Source organism: Nipponia nippon, unplaced genomic scaffold (genome assembly GCF_047370975.1).
Source record: "Nipponia nippon isolate SJK-2023a ecotype South Korea unplaced genomic scaffold, ASM4737097v1 scaffold_3, whole genome shotgun sequence".
In the NCBI taxonomy this organism is placed as follows: domain Eukaryota; kingdom Metazoa; phylum Chordata; class Aves; order Pelecaniformes; family Threskiornithidae; genus Nipponia; species Nipponia nippon.
This window is the reverse complement of record NW_028262347.1, coordinates 89,865,918-89,891,244: the sequence shown is the minus strand read 5'-3', so window position 1 is coordinate 89,891,244 and position 25,327 is coordinate 89,865,918. Positions and strand designations below refer to the sequence as shown.

At 55.7% G+C, this 25,327-nt stretch overlaps 2 protein-coding genes across 3 annotated transcripts in view; one reads left to right on the top strand and one right to left on the bottom strand.

Moving 5' to 3' along the window:
• Positions 1–25,327, bottom strand: part of CDH23 (cadherin related 23) — a 216,835-nt gene that overhangs the window by 7,146 nt on the left and 184,362 nt on the right. Inside the window, exons 38-53 of the mRNA XM_087764332.1 lie at positions 11,799–12,020; positions 11,597–11,716; positions 9,201–9,381; positions 8,123–8,256; positions 7,671–7,880; positions 7,399–7,506; positions 5,814–5,916; positions 4,802–4,927; positions 4,512–4,715; positions 3,826–4,284; positions 2,833–2,949; positions 2,015–2,239; positions 1,762–1,931; positions 1,363–1,500; positions 1,088–1,207; positions 464–641 (exon numbers count right to left, since the gene is read on the bottom strand). Of these exons, the coding sequence (XP_087620458.1) occupies positions 464–641; positions 1,088–1,207; positions 1,363–1,500; positions 1,762–1,931; positions 2,015–2,239; positions 2,833–2,949; positions 3,826–4,284; positions 4,512–4,715; positions 4,802–4,927; positions 5,814–5,916; positions 7,399–7,506; positions 7,671–7,880; positions 8,123–8,256; positions 9,201–9,381; positions 11,597–11,716; positions 11,799–12,020 (2,815 nt within the window). The remainder of the gene's footprint in view (positions 1–463; positions 642–1,087; positions 1,208–1,362; positions 1,501–1,761; positions 1,932–2,014; positions 2,240–2,832; positions 2,950–3,825; positions 4,285–4,511; positions 4,716–4,801; positions 4,928–5,813; positions 5,917–7,398; positions 7,507–7,670; positions 7,881–8,122; positions 8,257–9,200; positions 9,382–11,596; positions 11,717–11,798; positions 12,021–25,327) is intronic.
• On the top strand, positions 13,692–24,495 carry VSIR (V-set immunoregulatory receptor). Of its 2 annotated transcripts, none has more exons than XM_087764331.1 (7): positions 13,692–13,858; positions 18,599–19,054; positions 19,813–19,860; positions 21,092–21,199; positions 22,798–22,825; positions 23,298–23,491; positions 23,761–24,495. In XM_087764331.1, exons 1-7 carry the CDS (start codon positions 13,693–13,695, stop codon positions 23,796–23,798), a joined length of 1,038 nt encoding a protein of 345 aa, XP_087620457.1. In that variant the 5' UTR covers position 13,692; the 3' UTR covers positions 23,799–24,495. The 2 variants fall into 2 exon arrangements, with proteins under 2 accessions (XP_087620457.1, XP_087620456.1); XM_087764330.1 differs by having other exon boundaries at positions 18,596–19,054.

Sequence of the window (25,327 nt, the reverse complement as noted above, 5' to 3'; positions counted from 1 at the left end):
GGTCTTAGGAAAATGAATGTTCTGCCATTCCCCTCTACATTTATGCTGGCTTTTGTCTCGTTCCCATCACTCCTCAGTGTGCAGAGATATACTGGATTTCAGGCACTATCACTATCCACCCACAACCTCCCAGCCCTTCTCAGCTTTCCTCTGAAGTGTGCAGTGAGTTTGCTCCAAGACACCCTTGTGTACATAGAAAATCCAGCTGGGGTGGGGGAGACAGAGGATAAGCCAAGACTGGGCTGCAGGATGAAGGCAGGCAAACCTGTAACATGCCCCGCCATGAGGAACTGGGAACTGTGGAGCAATATTGAAAGCTCCACACTTCCAGTATTGCTCCTGGGAGTGCGTGCATAACCTTGCTCCAAACCAGCTGCAGGACACAGGATGTAGGCTTGGTCCCTATGTCTCCTCTAATTGCTCCTCCTCATAACCCTCCTCGCCCTCCACTGCCAGCACCTACCTGCTCCAGGGCCCTCGATGCTGTAGGTCACCACACCATTATCCCCTTCGTCCAGGTCAGTGGCAGTCATGGTGATCACCGACGTCCCCGCTGGCTCATTCTCGTAGACGCTGGTGCTGAACTGGCTCTTGCTGAACTGGGGCCTGAAGTCGTTGATGTCCAGGACTGTGATCAGCACCTTCAACAAAGCACAGCCAGCTGGGTGACGTGAGGCTGGAGACAGCTGGGCAGCCCCCCGGGGCCGTACCCCTGCCATGACCCGTGGCTCTGCTGCCGGAGCACGGTGCCCTTCCTGCTATTCGTTTAGCTCCACTGGCTGAATTCCTGCCTCCAACAATGGGGGCTGCTGCAGCCAGGGCACCCATTCACGTCGGAGCACTTGCAGACAATAGGGTCGCCCTCCTCTGCCCCTCCTGCTCCGTCCCCTCCTGCCGACATGCCGTCCCCACGGCACAAAGCCCCCTGCACCATCCACCCCACAGCACCTGAGATCATCTTCTCTTCCTTCTGCCTAATTCCTCCCCAGAGCCACCAGCAAGCATGTCGGGGAGGAAAGCCTGAGGTTTGTCACCTCCTTGCTAGGGACCACCACATGAGAGGGGGGGGACGGGACGAGAGCCCTACCTGCACGGAGTTCTCCCGACGGTTACTAGAGATGTCCCCAGGGTTATCCCTGGCCACAGCTGTCAGTGTGTAGTGATCCTTCTTCTCCCGGTCCAGGGCTGACAGGATGTAGATGTCACCCTGCAGCACACAGAGACCTTCAGGTGGATCTCGTCTGGCAGAGCTGGTACTCAAGAAGGGGCAGAAGGTGAGGTGCGGGAGCAAGGCACAAGGTGGGACCATCTCAGCCTCCCCTCCCTTTTCCCACTCTGTTCCGGCCTTGGCTGGCTCCTTACCGTGTTGGGATTTATCCCAAACTTGCCCTCTCCATCCCCCAGGCTGTACTGGATGAGAGCAAAATGCCCCGAATCTGCATCCGTGGCCTTGACCCTCAGGATGACCGTACCCAATGGCACATCCTCAAAGACAGCTTTCTGCAAGCAAAAGGAGGAGGCAGGACCTGCATCACTTGCTATTTTAGCAGGCAGTAACCAAGGGTGCAGGGTGGCACCCAGGGGTGGGCACAGAACAAGATGTTCACACAGAGTACATTGGTGGATTGGCCATCTTCTTCAGATGGTTCAAGCACAGAGGGAAGAGAAAGTGGCCCTGGAGAACCCCTATCTCTGTGCCCATCCTTTCTAGGCAGGCACTGCTCAGCACCACACGGACTTGGATGGAGGAGCCCAGCTCACCTGGTAGGATGGCTGGCTGAAAATGGGATTGTTGTCATTGATGTCCACTATCTGGAGGTACACAGGGACCTCAGCAGACCTGCGAGGAGAGCCGTTGTCGGAAGCTCGGATGGTGAAGTTCAGCCACTGCACCTCTTCGTAGTCCACTGTCCTGTTGGCCACGACCTTCCCTAGAGGATGGCAGACCCTGAAATGAGAAACTTGCCCCAGGCCACTGACCTGCCCCAGACTCCCACCTCCCCAGGCCACCAACCTGCCGACTGGTCTTCAAGGCAGGCATAGCCTTCCGGGGAGAGGTTCAGCAGCTCATAGGTGATCTGCCCATTGGCACCTTTGTCCGGGTCCACTGCTGAGATGGAGATGAGTGTGGTGCCCTGTGTGGCTCCCTCCAGGATCCTCTCAGTGAAATAGGTGACCCCAAAGGGGCGGAAGCGGGGCGTATTGTCATTGACATCCAAGACGTTGACTGTCAGCTTGGCTGTGGCCATGGTGGAGACCACAGGGGAAGAGAAGAGGAAGAGAACAAGTGAGAAGGAGAAGGGAAGGAAGGATGGGAGAAAGGAGGGTTGTAAAGATACAAGCATGAAATTCCAGGAAAGCCAACTAAATGGAGCTGGTTCATCAAGAAAAATGGCAATATTCAGCAAAGCTGCTATGTCCTGAGCTGGCTGTGGGACAGCCTCACCTACTTCAGACCTACTACTGATATGTGTGTGCCTTCTCATACTGGGCCTGGATTTACCAGGAGCAGGGTGGCAAGATGTCATGGGGATGGTAATGAAGAAATGGGTGTCTCCCATGGTACAGTTATGGGCACATGGTCCTCTCCATCCCCAGCACAGCCTTGGGATGTCTGGGCCATTCGCTAAAGGAGGGCTCAGAGGAGAACCCAAACGTGCTGGGAGCTGGTCCAGGACTGCTCCCATTGGAAATGTTGCTGGTCAGGATGGAGAGGGAGGTGGGAGAGCTGCTGTCTACCCAGAAGCTGTACTGGTGCCTGGGAAAGGCTGTGCCAGCCCCCAGCAGTGGCCAGCCCTGGCTGCGCACTGCCTGGCAGGAGCCCACACTTACCATTGGGCACGCTGACTGAGTGGTCGATGACTTCGCTAGCATTGTCATGGACAGAGATGGTGACCTCGTAGGTGGCAACCAGTTCCCGGTTGAGGGGGGTTTTGATCTTCACAGCTCCTGGGAACCCCAAAAAGATGGCGGTCACAGGCTGTGCCTGCACCCCCACCACCTAGGACCCTCGTCAGACCAGTCTGCACCAGCCAACTGCTGTACTCTCCACTGCACTTGCTCTCCTGCCTCTCCGCAAAGGCTAAATGGGGAAACCACTCAACAGTTACAGGTGAAGACGACTTCTCTCCTGCTTGCCATCTCCTGCCTTCCTGCCTGCTCCACTCTGCCCAGCTAACGAACTGGGTCTCATGCTGCCTCAGCTGGGGTAAGGGTTTGGGTTGTGTAGATGAGAGGGGTTTGGGAGCAACTGCTGCTGCTCCTCTGCGCAACCCCATCCACCTTAGCTCAGCATCCTGGTGTCTTTAAGAGTCTTGTCCCATATTCTTTCCAACAAGGGTGCTTTTCTTTTCCGGGTCGGCTCTGTGCTTCCAAAACAGACACGGGGAGTTCCTGGCCTTTCTTCCCTGCTGCCCATGACTTACTTACCCCAAAGTCACCTCCCCGCTCCCCCCAGCGAGGGTGCCTGTGTCCGGTCTGCCAAGGCTGAGCAGCCCCCAGCCCACAGTAGGGCTGCCTGCGATGGTGATGGGTGAGATGGAGGGAGGTGACGCAAGGTGCGGAGAGAGAAATGAGCACAGACACAGAGACAAACCTGGTGGGCCGAGAGCCGGAAAGGAAAGAGAAGGGTTAGTTAAGTCAGTTGGACGTGGAAGAGAGGACAGGGCAGGGTGAGACGGGGCAGCCGGAGGACGAGAGTGGGGAGGCAGGAGGGGAGCATTATCTCCCCGTGCCTCAGACACCTACCTCCAGGCAGAGAAGAAGAAGAAGCAGAAGCGAGGAGAGGGGTCTGCGCTGCCCGCGCCGCCCTTCCCGCTCTCCTACCTGTCCTAAAATCCACTGCGAATGCTCCTTGCTGGTCAGGCACCAGTGCGTCTGTGTCATCACGAGCCACAATCTCCAGCAGGTAGTACTCCAGGCGAGGGTGGAGGTCCCGGTCGATGGCAGTCACCTCAGCCACCACAGTGCCAGGGGCAGCTGACTCAGGGACACTGACTGTCTGGATAGGGTTGATGAACTCAGGCCGGCAGTCGTTGACGTCATCAATGAAGAGGCTGATGGTGGCGGTGCCCGAGAGTGCCGGCGTGCCCTGGTCCACAGCCACCACCGTCAGCCAGTAAGCATCCCGCTCCTCCCGGTCAATGCTGATGTTGGCCACACGGATCACCCCCGTGATGGCATCAATCAGGAACCTGTCCTGGCCGCCACCCTCGATCCGGTAATCCAGCTGCTGGTTGAGGCCACTGTCGGCATCTGTGGCTGTCACCTGGAGGACAGAGAAGCCTGGAAAGGGGGGACACAGCCCTCTCAAGCAAGGGCTGGAGGGCAGCAGCAACAAGCCCCCGGTCCCAAGGCAAATATTGTGAAACAATGTGGGCAACCCCAATTCCCAGTTTCTCCCTTCAACCCCATCCTGGCCAGCCCTGACACTGGGAGCTGGATCTTCACAGTCCCAAGCGGACACTCAGGTCTCCCCATCGCCCCCCATCCATTCTCGGCCCTCTCCTGACCTGGGGGGCTGTTTTCCTGCAGCCATGCCATGACAGATGCTGGCTGAAAGATGGGGCGGTTGTCATTGTCATCCAGAACGGTCACTGCCAGGCTGGCAGTGCTGTTCAGCCCCCCTATGTCATGAGCCACCAGTGTGAACTCCAGGTAAGGGTCTGGCAAAGCCTCTCGGTCTATCACGTCACCAGGCTTCACCGAAACGACACCTGGAGGAGGGGAAAAGCCCGGTGACAGACACCATGGTTGCCTGGTGGCTCCAGGCTGGGTATGGGGACCTGCTAAGCCACGCCACCTGTCCTGTTGTCGATAACGAAGAGGTCCAGGGATGCCTTCAGGAGCTGGTAGGTCACCACAGCATTGCTGCCCTGGTCACTGTCCAGAGCTAGGATGGGTCCATTGAGCACCATGACCGGAGTCCCTGGATGGGATGACAAGGGTTAGGGAGGGTGGCAGCCCCCTGCGGAGTCCCCTCATCCCCCTCCCACCCTGGTGACACATGAGGGATAGCAATGAATGGATGGAGGAGGTGACAGAGCGGGGCCTCGTGGAGCACGAAGCAGCAGGGGGGGTGGCTGCTGCAGCCTTGCAGACCGACTCGCGAGGCCCAGGCGAGGTGGAGGGACGTCCGGCTAAAAACAAACAGACACATCTGTCAGATGGGTGGCAAGAGCACCCAGCCACTGAGGGCATCACCTGGAGGCACCCAAACCCTTTGCCTGGGATGTCCCTCAACAGCGGGACAGGGAGGTATCTGAGGTCTTGGAGCAGGGAGTGATTTAAATGGCAGGAAGACAACCAAAAAAAGAAGAATATTTCTAGCCCTTTGGCTGGGAAATGTCTACCTGGACAGGCTGGACTGTTTTATCTCTAACCCCTGGAGCAAGGCAGCTCCAGGTGTTGGTGATGGAGAGATGGCACCCTGTCCCCATCCCCTGCAGGGAGGTCAGGCAGGTTGGAGTCCTCGAGGCAAGGGCTGCCCCCAGGGCTCGGCTCAGACCATGGACACGTCTTGCTGTCTGCAGCTGAGCAATTCCCAAACAGGTCTGATTTCTCTTGGGGTTTTGCCTGACCTGTGCCAGGAAGGGTTTCCATCAGCAGTATGGAACAAAGCCATGGTGTCCTTGAGGCTGACATCCCCAGGCGGTCGGCAGGAGCCCCTCATACTCAGCATCCCCGTCCCACTGACCTGCAGCCTTTCCCTGCTCAGTGTCTTGTCTCCTCCACGACAGCCAGGAGACACCTCCCTTTGCCTGGCCCCAAAGGGAGTCTCCAGGAGCCACCTAAGGGAGCGAAGAGAGACCTACCTGGGGGTGAGTTCTCCATCACCTCAGCCTGGTAGGAGCTCTGGGTGAAGAGGGGGCGGTTGTCATTCTCATCCGCTATGGAGATGACCAGCAGGTCAAAATCCTAAAGGAAAAAGGGGACAAGAAGGCGATGACTGCAATGTCCTTTCCTTGAGCTCACCTCTTGCCTTTCCCACCTCCAGCTTGGTGCTGGTCAAAGCTGGAGCCCTGTGCAACCATGATGTTGTGCTCCCTGGACCACCCTGGAGGGTCTGCAGGGACCCTCACCCTGGCGCTGGACATCTCTTCCCAGCCTGCACCCCAAAGGGTGATGTGTGGGACATCTTGGCAGGGCCAAAGGATGCTTCAGTGTCATTGTTGTTGTCCAGCTCTCCAGCCAGACTTTGTCCCACCCTCTGTGACTTCTACTGCTGTTAGCTGGAGTTAACATGAGATGTTGGACTTGCTCTAAATCCTACTGGTCCTGTTCTCTGATGGGGAGGGGGTTGCAGCCCCATCCTTGTGACCCCTCGTCCCCCCAGATCTGGATGAGGGGATTGAGTGCACCCGCAGTAAGTTTGCAGATGACACCAAGTTGGGCAGAAGTGTTGATGTGCTGGAGGGTAGGAAGGTCCTTCAGAGGGACCTGGACAGGCTGGACCGATGGGCCGGGGCCAACTGCATGAGATTCAACAAGGCTCAGTGCCGGGTCCTGCACTTCAGTCACAACAACCCCATGCAACGCTACAGGCTGGGGGAGGAGTGGCTGGAGAGCTGCCTGGCAGAAAAGGACCTGGGGGTGTTGGTTGACAGCCGCCTGAACATGAGCCAGCAGTGTGCCCAGGTGGCCAAGAAGGCCAATGGCATCCTGGCCTGTATCAAGAATAGTGTGGCCAGCAGGACCAAGGAGGTGATAGCGTCCCTGTATTCGGCACTGGTGAGGCCGCACTTCGATTACTGTGTTCAGTTTTGGGCCCCTCACTACAAGAAGGACATGGAGGTGCTGGAGCATGTCCAAAGAAGGCCAACGAAGTTGGTGAAGGGTCTGGAGCACATGTCTTAAGAGGAGCGGCTGAGGGAGCTGGGGTTGTTTAGCCTGGAGAAGAGGAGGCTGAGGGGAGACCTTACTGCTCTCTACAGCTACCTGAAAGGAGGTTGTAGTGAGGTGGGGGTCGGTCTCTTCTCCCTAGTAATGAGTGATAGAACGAGAGGAAACGGCCTCAAGCTGCGCCAGGGGAGGTTTAGGTTGGATATTAGGAAAAACTTCTTCACTGAGAGGGTGGTCAAGCATTGGAACAGGCTGCCCAGGGAAGTGGTTGAGTCTCCATCCCTGGAGGTATTTAAAGAACGGATAGATGTGGTGCTTGAGGACATGGTATAGATGGACTTGGCAGTGATAGGTTGACGGTTGGACTCGATGATCTTAAGGGTCTTTTCCAACCTTGGTGATTCTATGATTCTATGATTCTATGCTTTTGGGGTATGAGGCTGCTATTGGAAATACTGTGGGTAAATGCACCGCCTGGTTTTGGCCATGGCAGGAGCCCCTTCTCCCACCCACCCTGCTGCCTGTGCCACTGGAGGCCCTGGCTGTGTCCATAATTACCCGCCTGGCATTGCGTATGTTCTCGGGGTTGTCCTTCACTGTGACAGTCAGCCTGTACTCCGCCACCTGCTCCCTGTCCAGCGGGCGGTTTACATAGATGATGCCACTCTACCGAGAAAAAAGGGAGGAAATAGGTAAAAGAGACGTGAGGAGCGCTTCACCCGCGGCATCTCCTGCGAGGGCAAGGATGCCAGATGGCACCCATGGGTGCCCAGGGAAGGCAGGGCTCTGGGGCCAAGGGTGCCCACCCTCCCACCCCCCCAGGGGCATACGGTGCTGTTGATGTAGAAGGCGTTCTCTATGTTGCCCGCTGTTATGTCGAAGGTCAGGAGGGCATTTGGTCCCTTGTCCGCATCCCGGGCAAGGATGCGGGTGACGAAGCTGGAGATGGGGGCATTCTCGCTGAGGGTGAGGTTCATTGGGAGGTTGAGGAGCACGGGGTCATTGTCGTTGATGTCCAGCACACGGACGCCCACCAGCATCTGCCAGGGAGACGAGAAGCAGTGTGGGCATGTGGCACCTATTTCCATCCCTCCCATCCTTTTTTTGCCCCCTGGGCAAGAGGTGGGCTTCCCCGCTCAGCCCACTACGGTCTGGAGGAGGAAAGTCCCAGGGACAAGAGGAAGGAGGAGAGGAGGAGTGCGATGGCAGAGGAGACCCTGAGGAAGGAGCCGGGGATGGGGGATGGCACCCCACAGCCCTTCATGCCGCCTGAGGGACTCACCGTGGAGCTGAGAGGGGGCACCCCCCGGTCCCGGGCGGCGATGGTGAGGTTGTAGAAGGGGATGTTCTCACGGTCCAGCTCAGCATCCTTCCGCACCCGCAGCTCCCCTTCCACCGGGGAGATCACAAACTCCCCTGTTGGAGACAGTGGCTCCCTGGCTTGTGCCGTGCTGCTGTGAACGGCCTGGCTCCCCAAGGGGATGGCTTGTTTCGGAGCCGGGGGACAGGCACCATGGCGGGCTTGGGGACAACAGCCCCAGTGCCCCATCATTGCAGATATGGGAGGACTGTGGGCAGCTGGGGTCTATCCCGGGGACCAATGCACCCCCAGGTACCAGCAGGAGCAGGGGACGTGGGTTGAATGGCCAAATAAGAGGTACTCACACTTCTTGGTTGGGCCTTTCTGAAAGTGCCAACAGCTCTCCAAGCACCTGCTCATGCCCCAGGATGGCCAGAGCAGGGTGAGCTACGTGGCACGGACCCCCCTGAGCTGAGGGGCTGCATCCCAGTTGTTCTGGAAGAGCTTTGCAGCAGGGTCATCTTGGAGAGAGGACTGGGCTCTGTCTTCCAGATACCCTGGGCTAAGTCACCACCCTTTCAGAGGGATAGCCATACATCCCCATGGCTGGAGATGCCTGCGGCTCCTCTGCCCCTGCTCTGGGCTGCTGGTGGGGGCTAGGGCTACAGCTTCATCACGGGGTGCAGAGCAGCTCAGTCCCCAAATGCCCTGCAAACCCCGTGGGGGTGAGGGGATGGGGCTGTCTGCTTGCAGCGCTCGGTTTCTCTTTCTGTGGTCTGTTTTTTACCTTTTTTATTTTTTTGCCTTTATTGTTTAGCAGATTTCCTCACTCCCTTGCACAAGCCCTGGCCACCTCCTTGGCTGGCCATGAACAGGTTAAGTTTCCTGTTGCTCAAAACAGGATTTCCTGGTGTCGAAAGGCTGAATTCGCAGAAGCGCCTGGCTGGGAGGATGGCTTTTCTGAAATGCTTCCGCCAGTGCTCCCGCTCTGGCTCCTGCAAGCTGAGTTCCTCCATGGGGCAGCCAGAAGGAGAGGTGACGCCCCCACGTCCCTGCTTACCGAGAGGGTCCCCGGCGATGATGCTGTACTCCACTTGCCCGCTGGGTCCTGAGTCGCCATCATGGGCCAGGAAGGTCCAGACGCGTGGGCCAGGCTGCCCTTCTGTGATGTCGAAGGGACCCTCGTATGGCTGAGGGAAGGTGGGACGGTTGTCATTGATGTCGTTGAGGTTCACCAGCACCTGCAGTCAGGGCGAGAGGGTGGAGGGCAGTGCAAGGAGAGGGATGGAAGGAGAGACCAGCCTGCTGGCCGTGAGTGTGGGAAGCCATGGACAGGCAACATTGCAAAATACCTCCTGTATTTCTGTCTTTGCTGGGTTCACCAGACATCCAGCTCACAGTTCAGAGACTCAAACTCAGTTATTCCTGATCATGCTCATCCTACAGCAACACTATGTGACTCCAGCCACACACAGGTGGGGCCCTTTTCAACCTCCAGGCCATGCACCATGATGGAGAAGTCAATGCAAAAGCCAAACGTTCTCCACATTCACATCTTGAAACCCAAGATGGATAGACAATAATGACAGACATGGATTTGACTATCAAAGCCATGAGTTCAGAGAGGCCCAATCTGCGCAGCCAGCTGCACACTTGCTCACCAAGGGCTTCATTCCTAATGCTGAGTAAACTTTAAAAGATTTGCAGCTTGCATCTTTGTTCCAACACAAAACACCACCAACGCTGCTGGCATGTTTCTCCTCTTAGCATCCCTTCCTACGACACACTTAGCTGTCCAGAAATCAGTCCTACAGACCTTAAAAGGGGAAAGCATCAACAATTTTAGGACAGAGTAGACCACGGGGCTGCCCATGAAGTCGGGGATCCAACGAACTCGAGTCTTGCTTTTTTAACTGAGTCACACTACATAGAAGACATTCATATAGCTCTATACTATATTGAAAAGAGGGTTACCCCCTTGCTAGGCTGCGGGGAACTTGCACAGAGGAGAAGCCCTGCTGGAGGAGGAGAGTCTCCAGTGGCTAATAAGAGGTTAAGCTTTGGTGGTGCAGGTGGTTACAAGAAAGATACGGAAAATGAGGAGCTTTCCAGCCTTCTGGGTTAAAGGATAGTAAAATCCATCAGATGGGCATTTATTACTGGCTAAATCTAATCTTTACAGAAGAGTGTATCAGTCTCTGCTCTGTTTCTTAGCAGTGGAGAAAAACACTGGCACGCCTTATCAGGATGATGGATTTCCCATCACTTGGGATCTTAAATAATCACTAAACCTCCTCCTAAAAGCTATGTTTTCATACGGTGCTGGCACAAACTCCCTGGGCTGTGTAGGGAGGGTGTTTCCTATCCTTTCTAGCTTTGATACTTGTTGCTGGAGGGGTTTCCAAGTTCAGGTCTCTGCTTGGGCCAAGAGCAGGGAAAGCTCTGCCTTTGCCTGCAGCACGCTGACAGCTGCTGCCTTCCCTGCCAGCAGTTACACCCAAGGTCTCGGGGTTTCTGATGCAGTTTTCTGGGCCAGGAAGGCATCTCCAGCAGCATCAGATGAACACGTCTGAAGGCTTCCCACCTGCCCCAGCATGGAGCACAGTGCTGCCAGGCTCGCAGGGACAGATTTTATGGAAATTTCCCACACTGGTGTCTCCCCTTCAATTTCTCTTTTTTCTTCACATATAAAAACCTATCTCCTTTTGGAGGACTAGAAAACACTTGGCTTGATATCTGGGTGAGGCACAAAGGTCCACGATAGGGAGCCAAGGCAAAAGATCTAACCGACCCCTTCCACTTGCAGACTCTAAAATCATTCTGGGCATGGACAATGTCTGCCGTACAACCTGTCAAATTTTCGTTTCGGTCACAAAAATAATTAGTGTATTCAATTCCTGCAAAATATTTGCTTTGGAGCTGCTAGTCTACCTTCCCCACACTTTGACCAGTGCACTGAATTCAGGTTACTGCAGTCCAGGAGAAATGGAAGAGCTATAGAGAGAAGCAACATAAATGACTAGAGACTTTAAATAACCTCCATACAAGGAATGAAAAAGGAATTTAAAAAGCAGATAAATAATTCAAGAAGATAAAGACGAAGCAGAAATAATGGTCTAGCAATGCTTTACCACCTACTGTCCCTTCAGGCAAGAAGAACCAAGCGGACCTCTAAAGACAATATAATGCAACTTAAAAGTAATTCAGGGAATTTCTTCTGTTTATGTCTTTGCAGGACAAAATAATTGGGCTAATTAACCCATGAGCCTCCCTTGCCAACGTCCCTGTTTTGCAACCCCCATGAGGGAGTGGGGTGACAGCAACTGGACAAACTGGCCGCAGCTGGGAAAAGTGACTGGTGACCACTGGGAAGAAGATGTGAAACTGCTTGCAGGAGGGGGAACTCCTCGACCCCGAAGAGGCCACGGTGTCGCAACCCTGCCAGCAGCTCCCTACCGTGGCGGTTGACGTCAGCCGGCGCGAGATGATGGGGCACTGGTCGGTGGCAGTGACGATCAAGGTGTAGCGCCCATGGCTGATCTCGTAGTCCAGCTCCTTCACTGTCCGGATCTGCCCCTGCAAGGGGAGGGGAGGGCAGCCAGGAGTGAGGGGAGCGGGATGGGGGCATGGCTGGGAGGAGGCCGGCATCTTTACTCACCGTGGTGCTGTTGATGTGGAAGGTACCCAAGATGTTGCCTTCGGTGATGGCATATACAACTGTGCCATTGGGTCCTTCATCCTGGTCCAGGGCCTGCATGGTGACGAGGGTGGCGTTGAGCGTGGCGGGACCTTCATCGAGGGTCACCTCGTACAGCTGCTGCTGGAAAGTGGGAGCGTTGTCGTTCTCATCCAGGACGGTGACATACACTGTGGTGGTGGCCTGTGGGACATGGGGATGTTGCATTAAGCACCGTGGAGGGATTGGCTCCGCAACCCCTGGAGCTGGCTGGGGAAGGCTGGACCTGTCAAGGTCAATGACCAGTGTGGGCTCAACCCTGCCAAGAGACACAAACGGGATGTGTCAAAATGAAATGAGCCATGGCTGCAGATGCATCTCCAGGTAATGTTTGGGTACAGAGATTAAATCACACTCTTGTTCCCAAGCAAAGAATGTCTCTGTGGGATCCCTTTCCTTTTCACCTGTTTTTTACCATCACTGGTAACACCAGGGAGCAGCCCATGGCAGAGGGAAAGCCAGAAGTTGAACCTCATCATGCCTCACTGCCTTTGGAGGAGGCCTGTGTGAGTCCTCACCTTGACATTGGGGACACCTTGGTTGTTACTACCGAGGGTGGCAACGTGGTTGGATGGAAAGTACCTGGAGGCGATGCTGCCATGGCTCAGGAGAAGAACAAAAACGAGCATCTCAGACACCCGGCCTCAGGTCCCATCATCTACCTGCTAACCCCAATTTCACCGCCAGTCAGGATCAGCCTGTCCTGACCCTCTTCCAGCTATATCTGACCCTGCACAGGCACATGTATGTCCTTACTGAAGAGTGTCTTCTGGTTGTGTCACCATGGGGGCACACCTGGGGATGGGGAGGTGACAAGAGTGTGCCACCCTGCCTACGGGCTCAGCTCAAAGATGGGGTCTTAGGACAGATAAGCCATTTTCTTGGAGTCTCTGGACTTTGTGTCTACACCTTCCCCCAGCAACAAATTTCTTCCTGCCAGAGAAGGGTTACTTTTTTTACGAGAGCATCACAGACATGTTTGCTGTAAAAACCACAAAGCCACACAGTAATTAGCTACTCTTCTATTTCACTGTGTGCTCCAAATTCAGAGCAGGTTAGCAGGAAAGTTTCCTGTGGTTTACAAACCTCTACATGTCTCTGGGCTCCACTTTCCAGGGAACAGGTGCCTGCCTGCACTGTTTGAAACGAGGTGGCTGGAGATGTCGTCAGTGCCTTTTGAATTTGAAGTGAGGCTCCAGGAGGAGTTACATGAGTCGGCCTGTGGTGCTGCTTTGCTATTTGAGGGCAGAGTAAGGCCCTCTCCTCTTGCAAACAGGCTGCAGGAGGGGGACACTTTGCTCCCCTTTTTTTGGGGAAAGCTCCATTCCCTTCCCTGACCTGGCAGTGCTTTGAGTTAACCCTTCCCTGTACCTGCCTCCTGTTCATCCCAGGAGGGTTTCTGCCTCCTTAATCTTCACAAACACAGGAAAAACAATAAGCAAAGTGTGCTTTAAGAAAGCAAGCTGGAGATTGGCCACAGGGGATCAGATCCCACTGGGGAAGGGATGGGGACCTTGTGGCTGAGCACCCACAGCGCCCCTGGCACAGCAAGCATCCTCCTCAGCTACCTCCTGTGCATCCCAAAAACACACGCAGGGGGAGCAGCTTGGTCTAAGCTACCCCCTGCGATGCTGTAAGGGAAAAAAGCCAGCAAATGCACCCGCTGCTGCCCAGACGGGTGGGGATTGTAGTGTCACCCATCCGTGGGGTGTCCCGTGAGGGTGCTGCCGCTCCCCCCGTCTGCCCGCAGCTCCCTGCCGCATCTCACCTCCTGGGGGTGCTCGCAGTTCTCTCCATTGCTGCATGCAATATTTCAATGAAATTTCCTGTGTGTGCAAGTCCGGCTGTCGCTGCAGGGCTGCTCAGAACGTACGGGCGGCTCCGGAGAGGCGAGCTCTCCCCGGCCGCCCCAGCCGCGATGGAGGCGATGTCCCCCCAGCCCGGGCTGCTGCTGGCTGCGCTCTGCCTCCTCGCCTCCCACGGTAAGCTCCAGGTTGCTTTCCTCTCCTCCTTGCCCGGAGAAACTCTCCTCGCTGGGGCACCACGTTCGCCCAGCCAGGGCTGTGCCTCGGCATGAGGAATTTGGGGCATTTGGGGGTTATTTACTTTCTCACCCTGTGATTTTGGAGTGGGGGGGATCAAGCCAGCGTTTCATGCGGTGCTGGTTGCTCTGGGGGAAAGGGGCCACAGGGGAGCTGCTGTTTTAAAACTCTGGGATTGGGTTTTTCTCCTTCCTCCTTTGCTTTGATCTACTTTGTATGGAAGGAAAGCAGCACCCCCGGTCCCTGACAGCTGCCCAACGGGGATCCCGAGCTGGAAAAGCTGCCCTGTTCCCGCACCGCACTTTGCCCCGGCACTGCGGAGGTCCCTGGCCGTGCAGCAGTGAAAGGAGCCTTTCATCAGCCCTGGGGGAGCAGAGAGAGGCAGTTTGTGCGAGCAGGGCTGGGATGCCCTCTATAAGGATGGTCCACTCTGCTGTAATTGCTGAGACGTGCTGGGCAGCTTCTCCAGGTGGGCAGCCGGCTGGGCCAGGACTGCCGCGTGTGGCCACCGAGTTTCCCTTCCCCTGAGCAAGGAGCGCTTCCCAGCTCTGGAAGGTTGCCGGCCGCTTGCCAGCACGGCAGGGGGATGCTCTGGGAGAGGGCTGCTTCATGCCTGATTGCACCAGCCCTGGCAGGCAATGTTTTCGTACCGGGGCTTTGGGGCCAGGCGGTGAAACGGGGCAGTGGCAATTAAAACCACAATTTGTCTGTGGATGAAGGGTCAGAGAATGAAGCTGGGAAGGACCGTGGTCCCTCCCTGCCCTGCGTGGGAGGAGGACAAGCATCCTATCAGGCTTGGCTTTTCCCTCCGTCCCGGGATGGCAAAATGACTGCCTCCAGGGTTTCTGCTGGCACATCCCCAGGAAGAAATGATGCCTCCCTGCAATGGGGCAGGGGGTCCCTTCTCCTCTCTCCTCTGGGACAGCAAGGCTGGTGTGGATTGAAGTGTGCTATGCTTCTCATCTGAGCCTCCTGACATCAGGGAGCAATTCACAGCATCTCCATGGGGCTTTAGATTATTTCATTTAGACGTCCGGGGTGCTGGGACTGAACATCAGGCCTTCTGCAATGCAACAAGCTTGGACACCGAAGTTCAACATGAGCCTGGTGCCAAAGGAACTGAGCTTTGTGCAACCGCATGCCTGCCGAAACTTTCTGAACCCTTGGCTAATTTTAGCAGGGCTTGATGGAGAAGTAGAGCCCTTGGAGACATCCAGCTCCTATGCAATCTGGTGACGCTGGCAGCTAGGTGGATGGGGAAGCAGCTCCTCTCCACTCATGGGATGGCAGCTGAGCTGGGCTTTCCAAAATTGCATCCCAAGTGCAAACCCAGTGTTGTGACCCTGTCCCTGAGCCAGGGACGTGCAGCTCCAGGCAGCTCTCCCCACAGCCTGGATGATGCGTACCCAGGGAGCAGCCCCGCCACTGAAAAGCGATTTGGGTCCTCAGGGTGCAGGAGATGAGGGCCATTAACATGGGCATCTCTGGCATCTTCAGTATGTTTTTTCTCTCCTTTTTCTTTCCTGCTGTAAGTACTTGTGCCGAGGTATGGATGCCCCTGCACATCTCACCCAGTTGGTAACTCTGAAGTGTAATGACAACACAGTGACTATGGGGCTTGTGGCACTTTTCATGTGAGGATGTTACAAAAGCTCCCAGAAGAGAAATTAAAACCAGGTTTCTCGCTCCAGGACTGAGAAGCCACTCTCTCTCCGGCAGTCCCTCCTCTGCAGCAGGCAAGCCCCTCCAAAGGCCACAGCCCTCCCACTCAGATTTCCCTGGAGTGGAAAGAGGTGACATGATGTGGAAATCACTTCTGTAAGTCACACAAGTGTAAATCAAACACCTACTTGCCATGGTGGGGGACCAAAGTTAGCAGGAGCAACCAGGAGAGGCTTTTGCTCACCAACCCAGAATTCGACATGAAAGCCCGTTTTATTTAAGCCATTTGTTGGCAAAGCAACACAGGCTCCTCGGCTTTAGCATTTTTCTTTTTCACATTTCATTTTCTCTGAAAGGAGAGCTCCCAGGTTTCAAGTTAGGCAGCGGTGCCGGCACCGGGGATGCACCAGCGATGCACTGGGCTCTGTGCCACACCATTGCAATGCCGAGGGTTGGCAGGGAGGAGCCGAAGCTACCAAGGTGCCAAAGAGGGGCACTTTTGGGACTCGCTTGAGACCTCCTTGGTCTTTACCAGATGGTGACAAGATGACAGCTCTCATCTTGGACCTCGATGGGTCCAGGACTCCCCTGGCTCTCTTGGCTGGAGCTGCGTGGAGCTGGGCATCTGGCTTTATTTTGGCATTTGCCAGCGGCGCTGACTTCAAAGGGAATGGTCAGAGCAGGATGGGACAGAGCCAAACCTGGAGTCTGGGCATGGAAGAAGCCCACAGCACCCAGGGAAGATTAAGATCCACAAGCTTTAGTGAAAAGACACCAACAGAAGAGGTTTCCTCCGGGCACCATCTGGCATCTAGCACAGCTTTAAAGTCTTGTTACATCTTGGGGAGGGAACAACAACCTCCCTGGCACTGCCATGGGGCACACCGCACTTCGCCAGCTCTTCTCCCCAGCTGTTTTCTCCTCTGCTCGATGGCTTTTGGAAGCCTTCCCCTCCTCGGGAGAAAGAAGGGAAGTTGGTAATGCCGAAGGCTTCGCACACGTGGTAACCTCTGCCCCTCCCCATGGCTGGGCGCCGCTGCTGAAAGCGTGGGCTGTGTTGACTTTCCATCCAGACGGTTCCCATCAAGAGCCGGGGTGTGGAGGCTGGATAGTTTAGTAAGGCACAGCTTTGCAAACTGTGTGGGGATGAGCGGGACGGCCCCGTTTTCTTTGAGGCGGGGGGGGGGGGGTGGAAAACAAAGTCTCCTGCAGATACTTTTGCAAGGTGTTGGAAGTGCAGCTTCCTCCAATAGAGCCCTGGCTTCCCTTCCCCTGGCTCCCGGGGGACCCCTGATGTGAATGAGGCACTTCCCGTAGCAGCAGGTATCAAGAAACACATCTGAGGTGCCTTTTGTGCTCAGAACACTGGCAAGGAGGTGGGGGACCCACTCCGCTATGTGCCAAAACCCAGCCAGCCTGGACAAGCATCCCGGCCCCAGCAGCATCTGAGGATGGGGAGCAGCTGGTGCTTGAAAACAAGCACAAACGGGGCAGCGTTGAGCTCAGGCCACGCAAACCTCTGCCCCAGACCAGCCGCAGGGATGTGCTGCACGTGCCGTGGGGAGGAGGCTGAGGCGCCTGCAGGAAGCTGGAGCGGTTCAGCAAAGGTCACGCCATCTCCGGCTCTGTGGGACTCCTCGGCACTGGGTGCTGCAGACTGGGGTGGGTCTGGTGGGGCAGATCCCCTCCCCAAATCCCCTCTCCCTGCAAAGCACCCTCGATCAGGCTGCTGCACCCCGCGGGCTTCATGGCTGTTCTTACGGGGCTTAGAGAACACCATCGTCCCAAAAGCCATAAATAACCAACGAGGGGTGGAAAGCACAGGGGACATTTTCACTTTCGGTCTCTCAAGCGGAGCCCCGTGTCGGGGTGCTGAGGGCGGTGACCCCGCACAGAGGAGGATGCTCTCCCGGCAGCCTTGGGGAGCCTTGCGCCTGGCTGGATGGTGTGCGGGCAGGCGCAGCGCACCCCGCCTGTGATTGACGCTCGCTCGATATAGCAAGTGAAAAACCTCAAAGCGAAACAGTGGCAGAGCTAATGGCACAACAGGATGTTACCAAAATAAAAGCACATCTTGTCCTCGTAGCATCTTCTCTGTTGCAAACCAGCCCCGGGAACATCCTTTTGTCAATAATTTAAAGAAAATGAACCCAGAATTTGCTTTTTCTTCAGCTTTTGAAGGTGATGTTTGCACTTCTGCAAACACAAAGTGGTAGTGGGGCCTGAGCACCAAAGACTTGCCTGTATTTGCTCTTTTCTCTCCCCTCATGCACAGCTCCCCTTACCCACCAGTACCCTCCACTGGCGTGCTGGGATGGGACCAGTAATGCTGCCGTACGCTCCTCTGCTTCCCTCCGTCCTCCCTGACATGCTCCTGCACCTCTGCCAGGCCTCCCACTACGTGTTTTGCAGCTAGCAGCAGTCAGGGATTTCTTTCTGAAAATTGTTTTCATTTTCAAGCAGCTCCTCACAGTCAGCGTCAGCCAGTTCCCTCTTCTCCTCCCCAGGGGCTGAGAAGCAAGCAGGGTGGGACCCGCTCCCCGCCTGATCTCAGGGGGCACAAGCTCCTCCTGACTATTTTATTTATATTTTTTTCTCCTGTTTATTTGCAGCCGGCTCAGCAGCACTTGTATTTCCCCATTTGCAAGCCGTACCCCGCTGCCCCGCCTTGCAGACGCCTGGTGCCCCATAAGCAGGCGCCTAGGGCAGAGCCCCACCTCCCTGCCCCAAGCTGCGCTGCCCTGCCAGCTCTGGGCAAACTTCTGCCTCCCTGCTCCTATTAAAAGCTGATTCTCAGCTATATTTGAAGCATGCCTCTCCTCCAGGGCTTATTTCTAGGGTGAAGCTGTGCTTCCAGCCCTGCTGGGATGTTGCTACAGAGCAAGCAAAGGGCTCACACCATGCTTCCCATCTCCCTTCTCTTGGGATACGGGGTGCTTCTTGGGGCAGGGATCCCCATTTTGCTATGAACTCAGGGTGGTAGGGTCTGACTCAGCTGCCATGCCTTCTCCCCAGCAGGAGGGCTGGCATCTTTCCTGATCACCACCCCGTACTCGCTCTGCATCTGCCCTGAAGGCCAGAACGTCACCCTGACCTGCCGGATCAGCGGTGCCCTCGCCGACCGCCACGACCTCCTCTACAAAACCTGGTACTTCAGCAGCAATGGCGACCAGACCTGCTCCGAGAGGAAGCACATCCGCAATGTCACCGAGAAGGAGCTGCACCATGACCTGGGCAGGCACCATGAGCCGCTGGGTAATGGCACCCAAAAATCCCCCCTCGGGGGGCAAGGCAGCCATCACGGGGTGGAGTTTGTCCCTGACCACCATGGTGCCTTTCACATTGTGGTGATGAACCTGACTCTGCAGGACAGCGGGAATTATTGCTGCTACGCCATGGAGGCCAGGCGGGAGCATGGCAAGACCCGCACCCTGCAGTTCGCTCATGGCTTTGTGGAGCTGCAAATCCAGCAAGGTGAGGGGGGCAAGGGGAGCCCCTGCTAGTCCTGCATCCATGCTGGGGTGCGTCGGGGCAAGGTGGCAGGTAAGGGCTGGTGGGGGACGCCGGGCTGCAGCATCGGGGCTGGGGACGCAGGGTGTGCTGATGCTGAAAGCCCAAGCCATGTTGCAAGAGTCAAAGAGCAGCAGATGTTGAAGGTTTGACTTAGGGCCAGAGAGCACTGGAACATTAAAAAAAAAAAAAAAAAAGCGAAAAAATAAATCCAGAGGCTGGAAGGCAATAAAATCTGTGCTACATAGTTTCACTGATCTTCCTCAACCTCTTTCTGGAAGAGAGGAAAACAAACCTCAACATAAAAGGAGCTGGCTGGCAGGCAAGCCTGAGTGTAAGGGGTGCAGGCATTGCTCGGTATGCAGGGCTTGTAGATAACCTTGGGGCAGCAGCCCACCAGGGAGAGCTGCCCAGGGAGGTGTGAGCTGGAGGGGGAGGCATCCCTTGCCCTTGATTTGCAGCATTAGGATAGATACTTTTTCTTTTAGACCTAAAAAACCAAGAGCCTGCATGGCCAGGGACAGGCCATGCAAGGGAAAGGGGTCTTGCAGCAGGAATCTCAGTGTAAGCTTCCCTGGATTAAACTTTTGGTTTTGGTATGCTCTAGTCTGATTATCTCAATACTGGTGAGCAAAAGCAAGAGCAGCTAGCAGGTGTGGGAGCTCTGTGGTACCTGAGCAAATCCCCTGAGATCTAACATGCTTTTCTCTTCTCCTCCACAGGCAGAGGAGGGCTTCAAAACTGTACATTTCATACTGCCACCAGCAAAGGTAAAAGGAAAAACCCCCCTCTCTCTGAGGCACTGCTCACCACACTGGCCCGTGTATTTCACTAGGGACGGCCACTTGCTATAAACACACCGGTGACCAGATGTAACCTCATGGTCGGGTGTTGGGAGGGTGATTTCCAAGGCTGTCCCCATGGGGTGCATCTGACAGGCATGGCCTCAGGCTGAGAAGAGCCTCCTTTGGCCTGTGTTTCCACGTCACCCAGATGTGACTATCCTGAAGACCATGGAGATCATTCACCCTGTTGTTATAAAGCATCTGAGTGCCAACCACCCCCCCGCCCCCCCCCCCAAACACTATCAGGGATTTAGTGGCCGCTGCCATGAGCAGATGGGAAGGGACAGAAAGGTAGAGTCGCAGGAACCTCTTGCAACACGCCACTGCCGTCCTGAGCCCATGCCACCTCTCCCCAAGCGGAGATGCTCTTGCAGGGGAAACCCAAATCTTGCTTGAGTGCTCTGACAACATGAGGGTCCCCCAGTGCTGTGTCTAGACACTGGAGGTGCTCACACTTCGCTATGCAGGTGGTTTCTCTGTGGGTCCCTCTGTCTAAACATTACTGGCTCCTAAATGGGCAGATTTTTGCTAAAACTGGTTTGCAGCATGGTTGGGGCCAGCCCAGCCAGAGGCAACTGCACCATCCTCCCCATGAGTAGTGCTTTCTGTCTCAAACCCTCAGTCCCAAATGTTGGGACAACCTGTCCTGCTGGGCAAAAAAGGGGAAAAAATCCCCCCCAAACACACCAGAGCAAGAGGCTGCTTCCCCAGACAGATGCACAGGAGAGGAGGGCTTGAGCTGAATCTGCCCTTGATTTAGGCAGCCCTCGACCTGCTGCAAGCCATCCCACATGGACCTTGAAGGCCACAGATGTGCTGAAAGGCTGCCAGACTTTCTGGGGAGCCTTTCTGTTGACTTCAAAGGGCTTTATCAGGGCCCCTGCTTCTCTCCTCATATCTAGAAGACAAAAAGAAAGACCTTGGTGTGTCCTCCAGTAATGAAGGACTTTGGTCAAGGTCCTAAATTGATGCCTGAGAGCTTATCTCCACAACTCGCAATGCGAATCCCACTAGGAGCGGACCACCTGTGTGTGCGGGAGCCAGAGTCCATCATGCTGGTGTTGCCCCATGCTTCTGCTACGGCTTGAGGAAACCAAGGAAATGCAAGGCAAACCCTCCCCGCTGCCCACTCCAGCTCTGTCCTCTTCTGTTGCAGATATCACGGCCGCTGCGCTGGCAACGGGCGCCTGTATTGTGGGCATCCTCTGCCTGCCTCTCATCTTGCTCCTCATTTACAAGCAGAGACAAGCGGTCAGCAACAGACGTACGTATCCTCCCCTTGCCACCCATCTCATCTCCTGGGCTGCATTGGTGTGGCCATTATGGGATGGGACGTGTCCCGCTGGGGTCTGTGGGTTCGGCTGCCCTGAGTCCCACAGGCACTGTGTAAGATGGCCCGCAGACAGGTCCCTGCAGGTGCCTCCTGCAAAGCAGTCCTGGGAAGGGCTGGGCATGCCTGCAGGCTGCGGTGAGGAGTGTGGGGTAGGAGAGGGACCTGCGATGCCTGCGAGGCACCCCGGGAGTGTGCTGGGGGCACTGAGACTGCAAAGATTCTGCCAGGCCCCCTCGCCGCTGAGCCCTTTCCTTCCCATCCGCTGCGAGAGCCGGCTCATGTACTCATCCCTTCCTCCACTGCACAGCCGAAAGAGCACCTTTGCCTCCTGAGTGAGCGAAAAAGCATTATTTGTGCTTTTGCTCCCCCCGTCTTTAAAAAGACCCCTTACATTTCTATGGCAATAGGACTGCAGCAAGCCACCTCTCTCCCCACTACCCCAGCCCTAGAAAATCAGGCAGCACTGAGGTGCAGCCAGCTGTTGGCTCCTGCCTGCACTTGGCTCCCAGTGATTTCAGTAATTAAGCAGAAAAGGGCACCACCTTAACCAGCAGAACCATTTCATCAGGCCTTGGGCAAGCTGGAGGCCCTGCGGTTTCTCTCACCGAGCTTGGTGGGTGGCTGTGTGGCTCTGAGCAAACCCTTTGGAGAAGTGGTTTTTGCAGCAGCAGTGGGCACGATGCCAGCCACGAGAACAGGAACTGCACTTTCGTTATCTGTCCCTGGCCAAAAAGACTGTCCACGCGCCTTCGTGCATCCATTTTGCTGTGGCTGGAGTGCATCTCCCTCTCTGTGCTGCAAAGCATCACCTGGATGCTATTTAACCCAAGAGGGAAGGCAAAACCCAGGGGGACTTGCATCTGGTGTGTCTCCAGAGAAGCACAGGTTGTTACTGGCATTGGAAGAGAAAAGAAGCTGTATCAGCTTAGCTACAGGTTATTTCCACCAGGCGCTTTCCATCGGCATGGTCTGGGCCAAAACCGTGCATCTCGGCTGGGGATGCTCACCATGCTGCCATCCAGCACACCCGAGTAGCACGGGCTGTGGAATCTGCAAAGGGGATGAGGAAATAAATAACACGGTGCTGCCCAGACAAATGCAGGGGCAGCCAAACACCAGGGTGGCATCTTGCAGAGCCCTGGGAGGGTGTCCCAGGTGGGTGGTGGGTGCATCCGGGCACAAGCGGGGCTGGGCTGCAGCCCAGGCACCGCAGCTGCACCTCGCCTTGCCCCATGCTGGTGGAAGTGCCTCCTTCCCCATTCTTTGGAGCCTGAGGTTTCAATCTGGGAGGAGGCTGGGTTAGGGAGATAACAAGGCAGGAGACTGTAGGTGGCGGGGATGCGGAAAGGGAGGTTTGGGAGCAAAGAACAGGCTGATGCTGAAGAAAGGAGAAAGAGAGGGAGGAATGCCAAGGAAGAGGAGGAACTGGCTGTGGATGAGACACCAGAAAACAGTGCTGGCAGTGGGTCTGGGTTTGACGCTGGGCATCATGCTGCCAGCGCGCACGCTAACTTTTTTGTCTTTGGCAGGTGCCCATGAGCTGGTCAGAATGGAAAGGTGAGGAAACCCATGTGCTTCCAGCTCCCCCTGACCTCCTCACACCCCCTCTGCCTGCATCCCAGACCCTGCAAGGGTCTTGTCCTCTTGCCTTGAAGCCAGAGTGTATCCTCGCCAGGCAGAGCGAGGGGGATGCTGGCAGCACCTACGCCTGGGGTCCTGCCCCTTTCTGGGCAGCCGCTGTTTCTCTTCCCTCCCTCCAAGTGGGAAGTGCCTCCTTTCTTTTTGCCTGTGCCAAAAGCATACGTCTCCCCACACTCCAGGAGAGCTTGAAACCACAGTGCCTTTCAGCTAAGCTCTCCCCCCTGCGCCAGGCTCCCCACTTGCTCTCAGCCAAGGTGCCGCTGCCTGAACCTGCTTCCTGCCCTGCTTGGTTGTTCCCAGCACTCAGCCAAAACCCTGGGGTTAAAAAAAGGCTCCTGAAATCAAAATGCAAATCCCCACCCCTCACATCCTCTCCTCTCTCTCCCAGGAGCAGCAGTGCCCAGGGCATCGAAAACCCTGTCTTTGAGGCGGTCCCCTCGGCAAGCGCAGAGCTGCGGCCTCGACCCCAGCTCTCCTACATGGCCAGCCGGCAGCCCTCCGAGTCTGGCCGACACCTGCTCTCCGAGCCCAGCACCCCCCTGTCCCCCCCCGGCCCTGGGGACTGCTTCTTCCCGACGCTGGGTGAGTGACCGGTGATGCTGAGCCCCCATGGGGACCACTGCGGGAGGGATGGGAAGGAAAGAGGCAGCCAGGGGGGTGAATGGGAAAGGGGGGGGTTAAATATCAGCTGAAAACTTTGCATTATGTGGGACATCAAGTCCCAGAGCTTTGAAGACGGGAAGGACCCAAGGCTGCTTCTTCCAGTGCAGTCAATGCAAGTTCGGCTGCTTCCCAAAGCACGTCACCATAGCTGCAAGCCGGACTAATACCCCTGGTCTGTCCTTTTCCAGATCCTGTTCCCGACTCACCAAATTCCTTGAAAGCCTAAAGACCCCGGAGGAAACCACATCCCCCAGCCACAGCCGGGAGAGGCCAGGCAGCCACCGCACCATGCTCGCCCAGCCGAGACCCCCAGGGAGGACAGCATGGCCACGGGCAGCAAAGCCTTAAATAATGAAGCTGAGCGCAGGAGCCCTGCCCTCATCTCTTGTCCTGGCTGGAAGTGAACCTCTCTTGCCCGAATTTCAGTTTTTAACTACCTATTCCTATGGAGAAGAGCAAGGCTGCGTATTACTCACGTTTTACGGACTAGCTGAAAATTGGGGATGCGAAGAAGGAAGGACAACCCACACCTGCAAACATCCCCAAGGATTTAACTTATTGCCATGTGTTTAAGCTCTGCAACATCAACCTGTTTCTGCATCTTTGACTGAACATCCTCTCCGGGAGCGGATGGTAAAGTACTTTATCCACTGTGAGATGAAACAGGGTCACAGCCAACATTGTGCTACCTTTTTCTTTGCAAAACAGGAAGGGGAGAGGCTCGCTGCTGCTGCTGGAGCCCTCCTTCCTCACCAGCCTTTTGAGACAGCCACAGACTTGCGAGGCTGCTGCTTTTTCAGCTGGACACACACTGGAAGGAGCCTTATTTCTGCTGCAGTTTTATCCTCGGCTTTGGAATAGGGGCATTTATCTTTCTGTTTGTTTCATTATCAGCGCTGATTAAAAGAAAAAAAGGATGTTTATGGGTTTTGTTTGTTTTGTTTTTTTTTAAATGCCTGTAAATTAAGAAGTTCATCTGGAGGGTGTTGGAGGATGTTCCTGTGATGTGGCCGAGAGCCCCCGCAGAGTGGCGGAGGGATGGGAACATGCAGCGGGCAGTGGGAAACGCTCTGGCTGGCTTTCCCCCATCCTCCTGGGGCCAACACAGCCAGAGCAGCCGTCCCTGGGGCCACTGCCTTCAGCCATGCCGGAGGACCCTGCAATGCCCCAGGGCACGCGGGTGCCCTCACAGCATCCTCTGTCCGAACACAGCATGCCGGCATCGCTTATCCAAAAGACGCTGTGGGTCAGGCTCCAGCATGACTCAGCCCGCAGCAAGGAGATAAAACCTTGTGGTAGACACTGTAACTCAAAGGGTGTGTTTTGTTTTTTTTTTTCTTTTGCTTCTGTTTTTGTTGTAAAGTGGAGAAAAAATTGCCACTAGACAAACATAAACATTAGTCATACCAAAACAGTATCAGACCTGAGCAATAGTCGTACCAGGCAGTGTGCCCGTGCAGAGCATCCCTGGCAGCATGCCGCATTTTCACACTACGTGGCTGAGGAAACAGTGTTTGCCTCTGCAATGGGCGGAGGACAACCTGGCCTACTGCAGGATTTGATTAATCCCGTGTTGGCTTCAGCAAGAGCAACTTCAAGATGGTCTGGCCACAGGCAGAAGGATAAAGGAGAAGCCAGCACCAACGCCCCTGCCGCGGCCATAACTTCCTGAGCGCGGGACTCGTGCTTTATTGCCACCCACGGCTCAGCCCCTTTCCCAGCTTTGCTGGCAAGCTTGCGCGGTGCCTCCGGTGC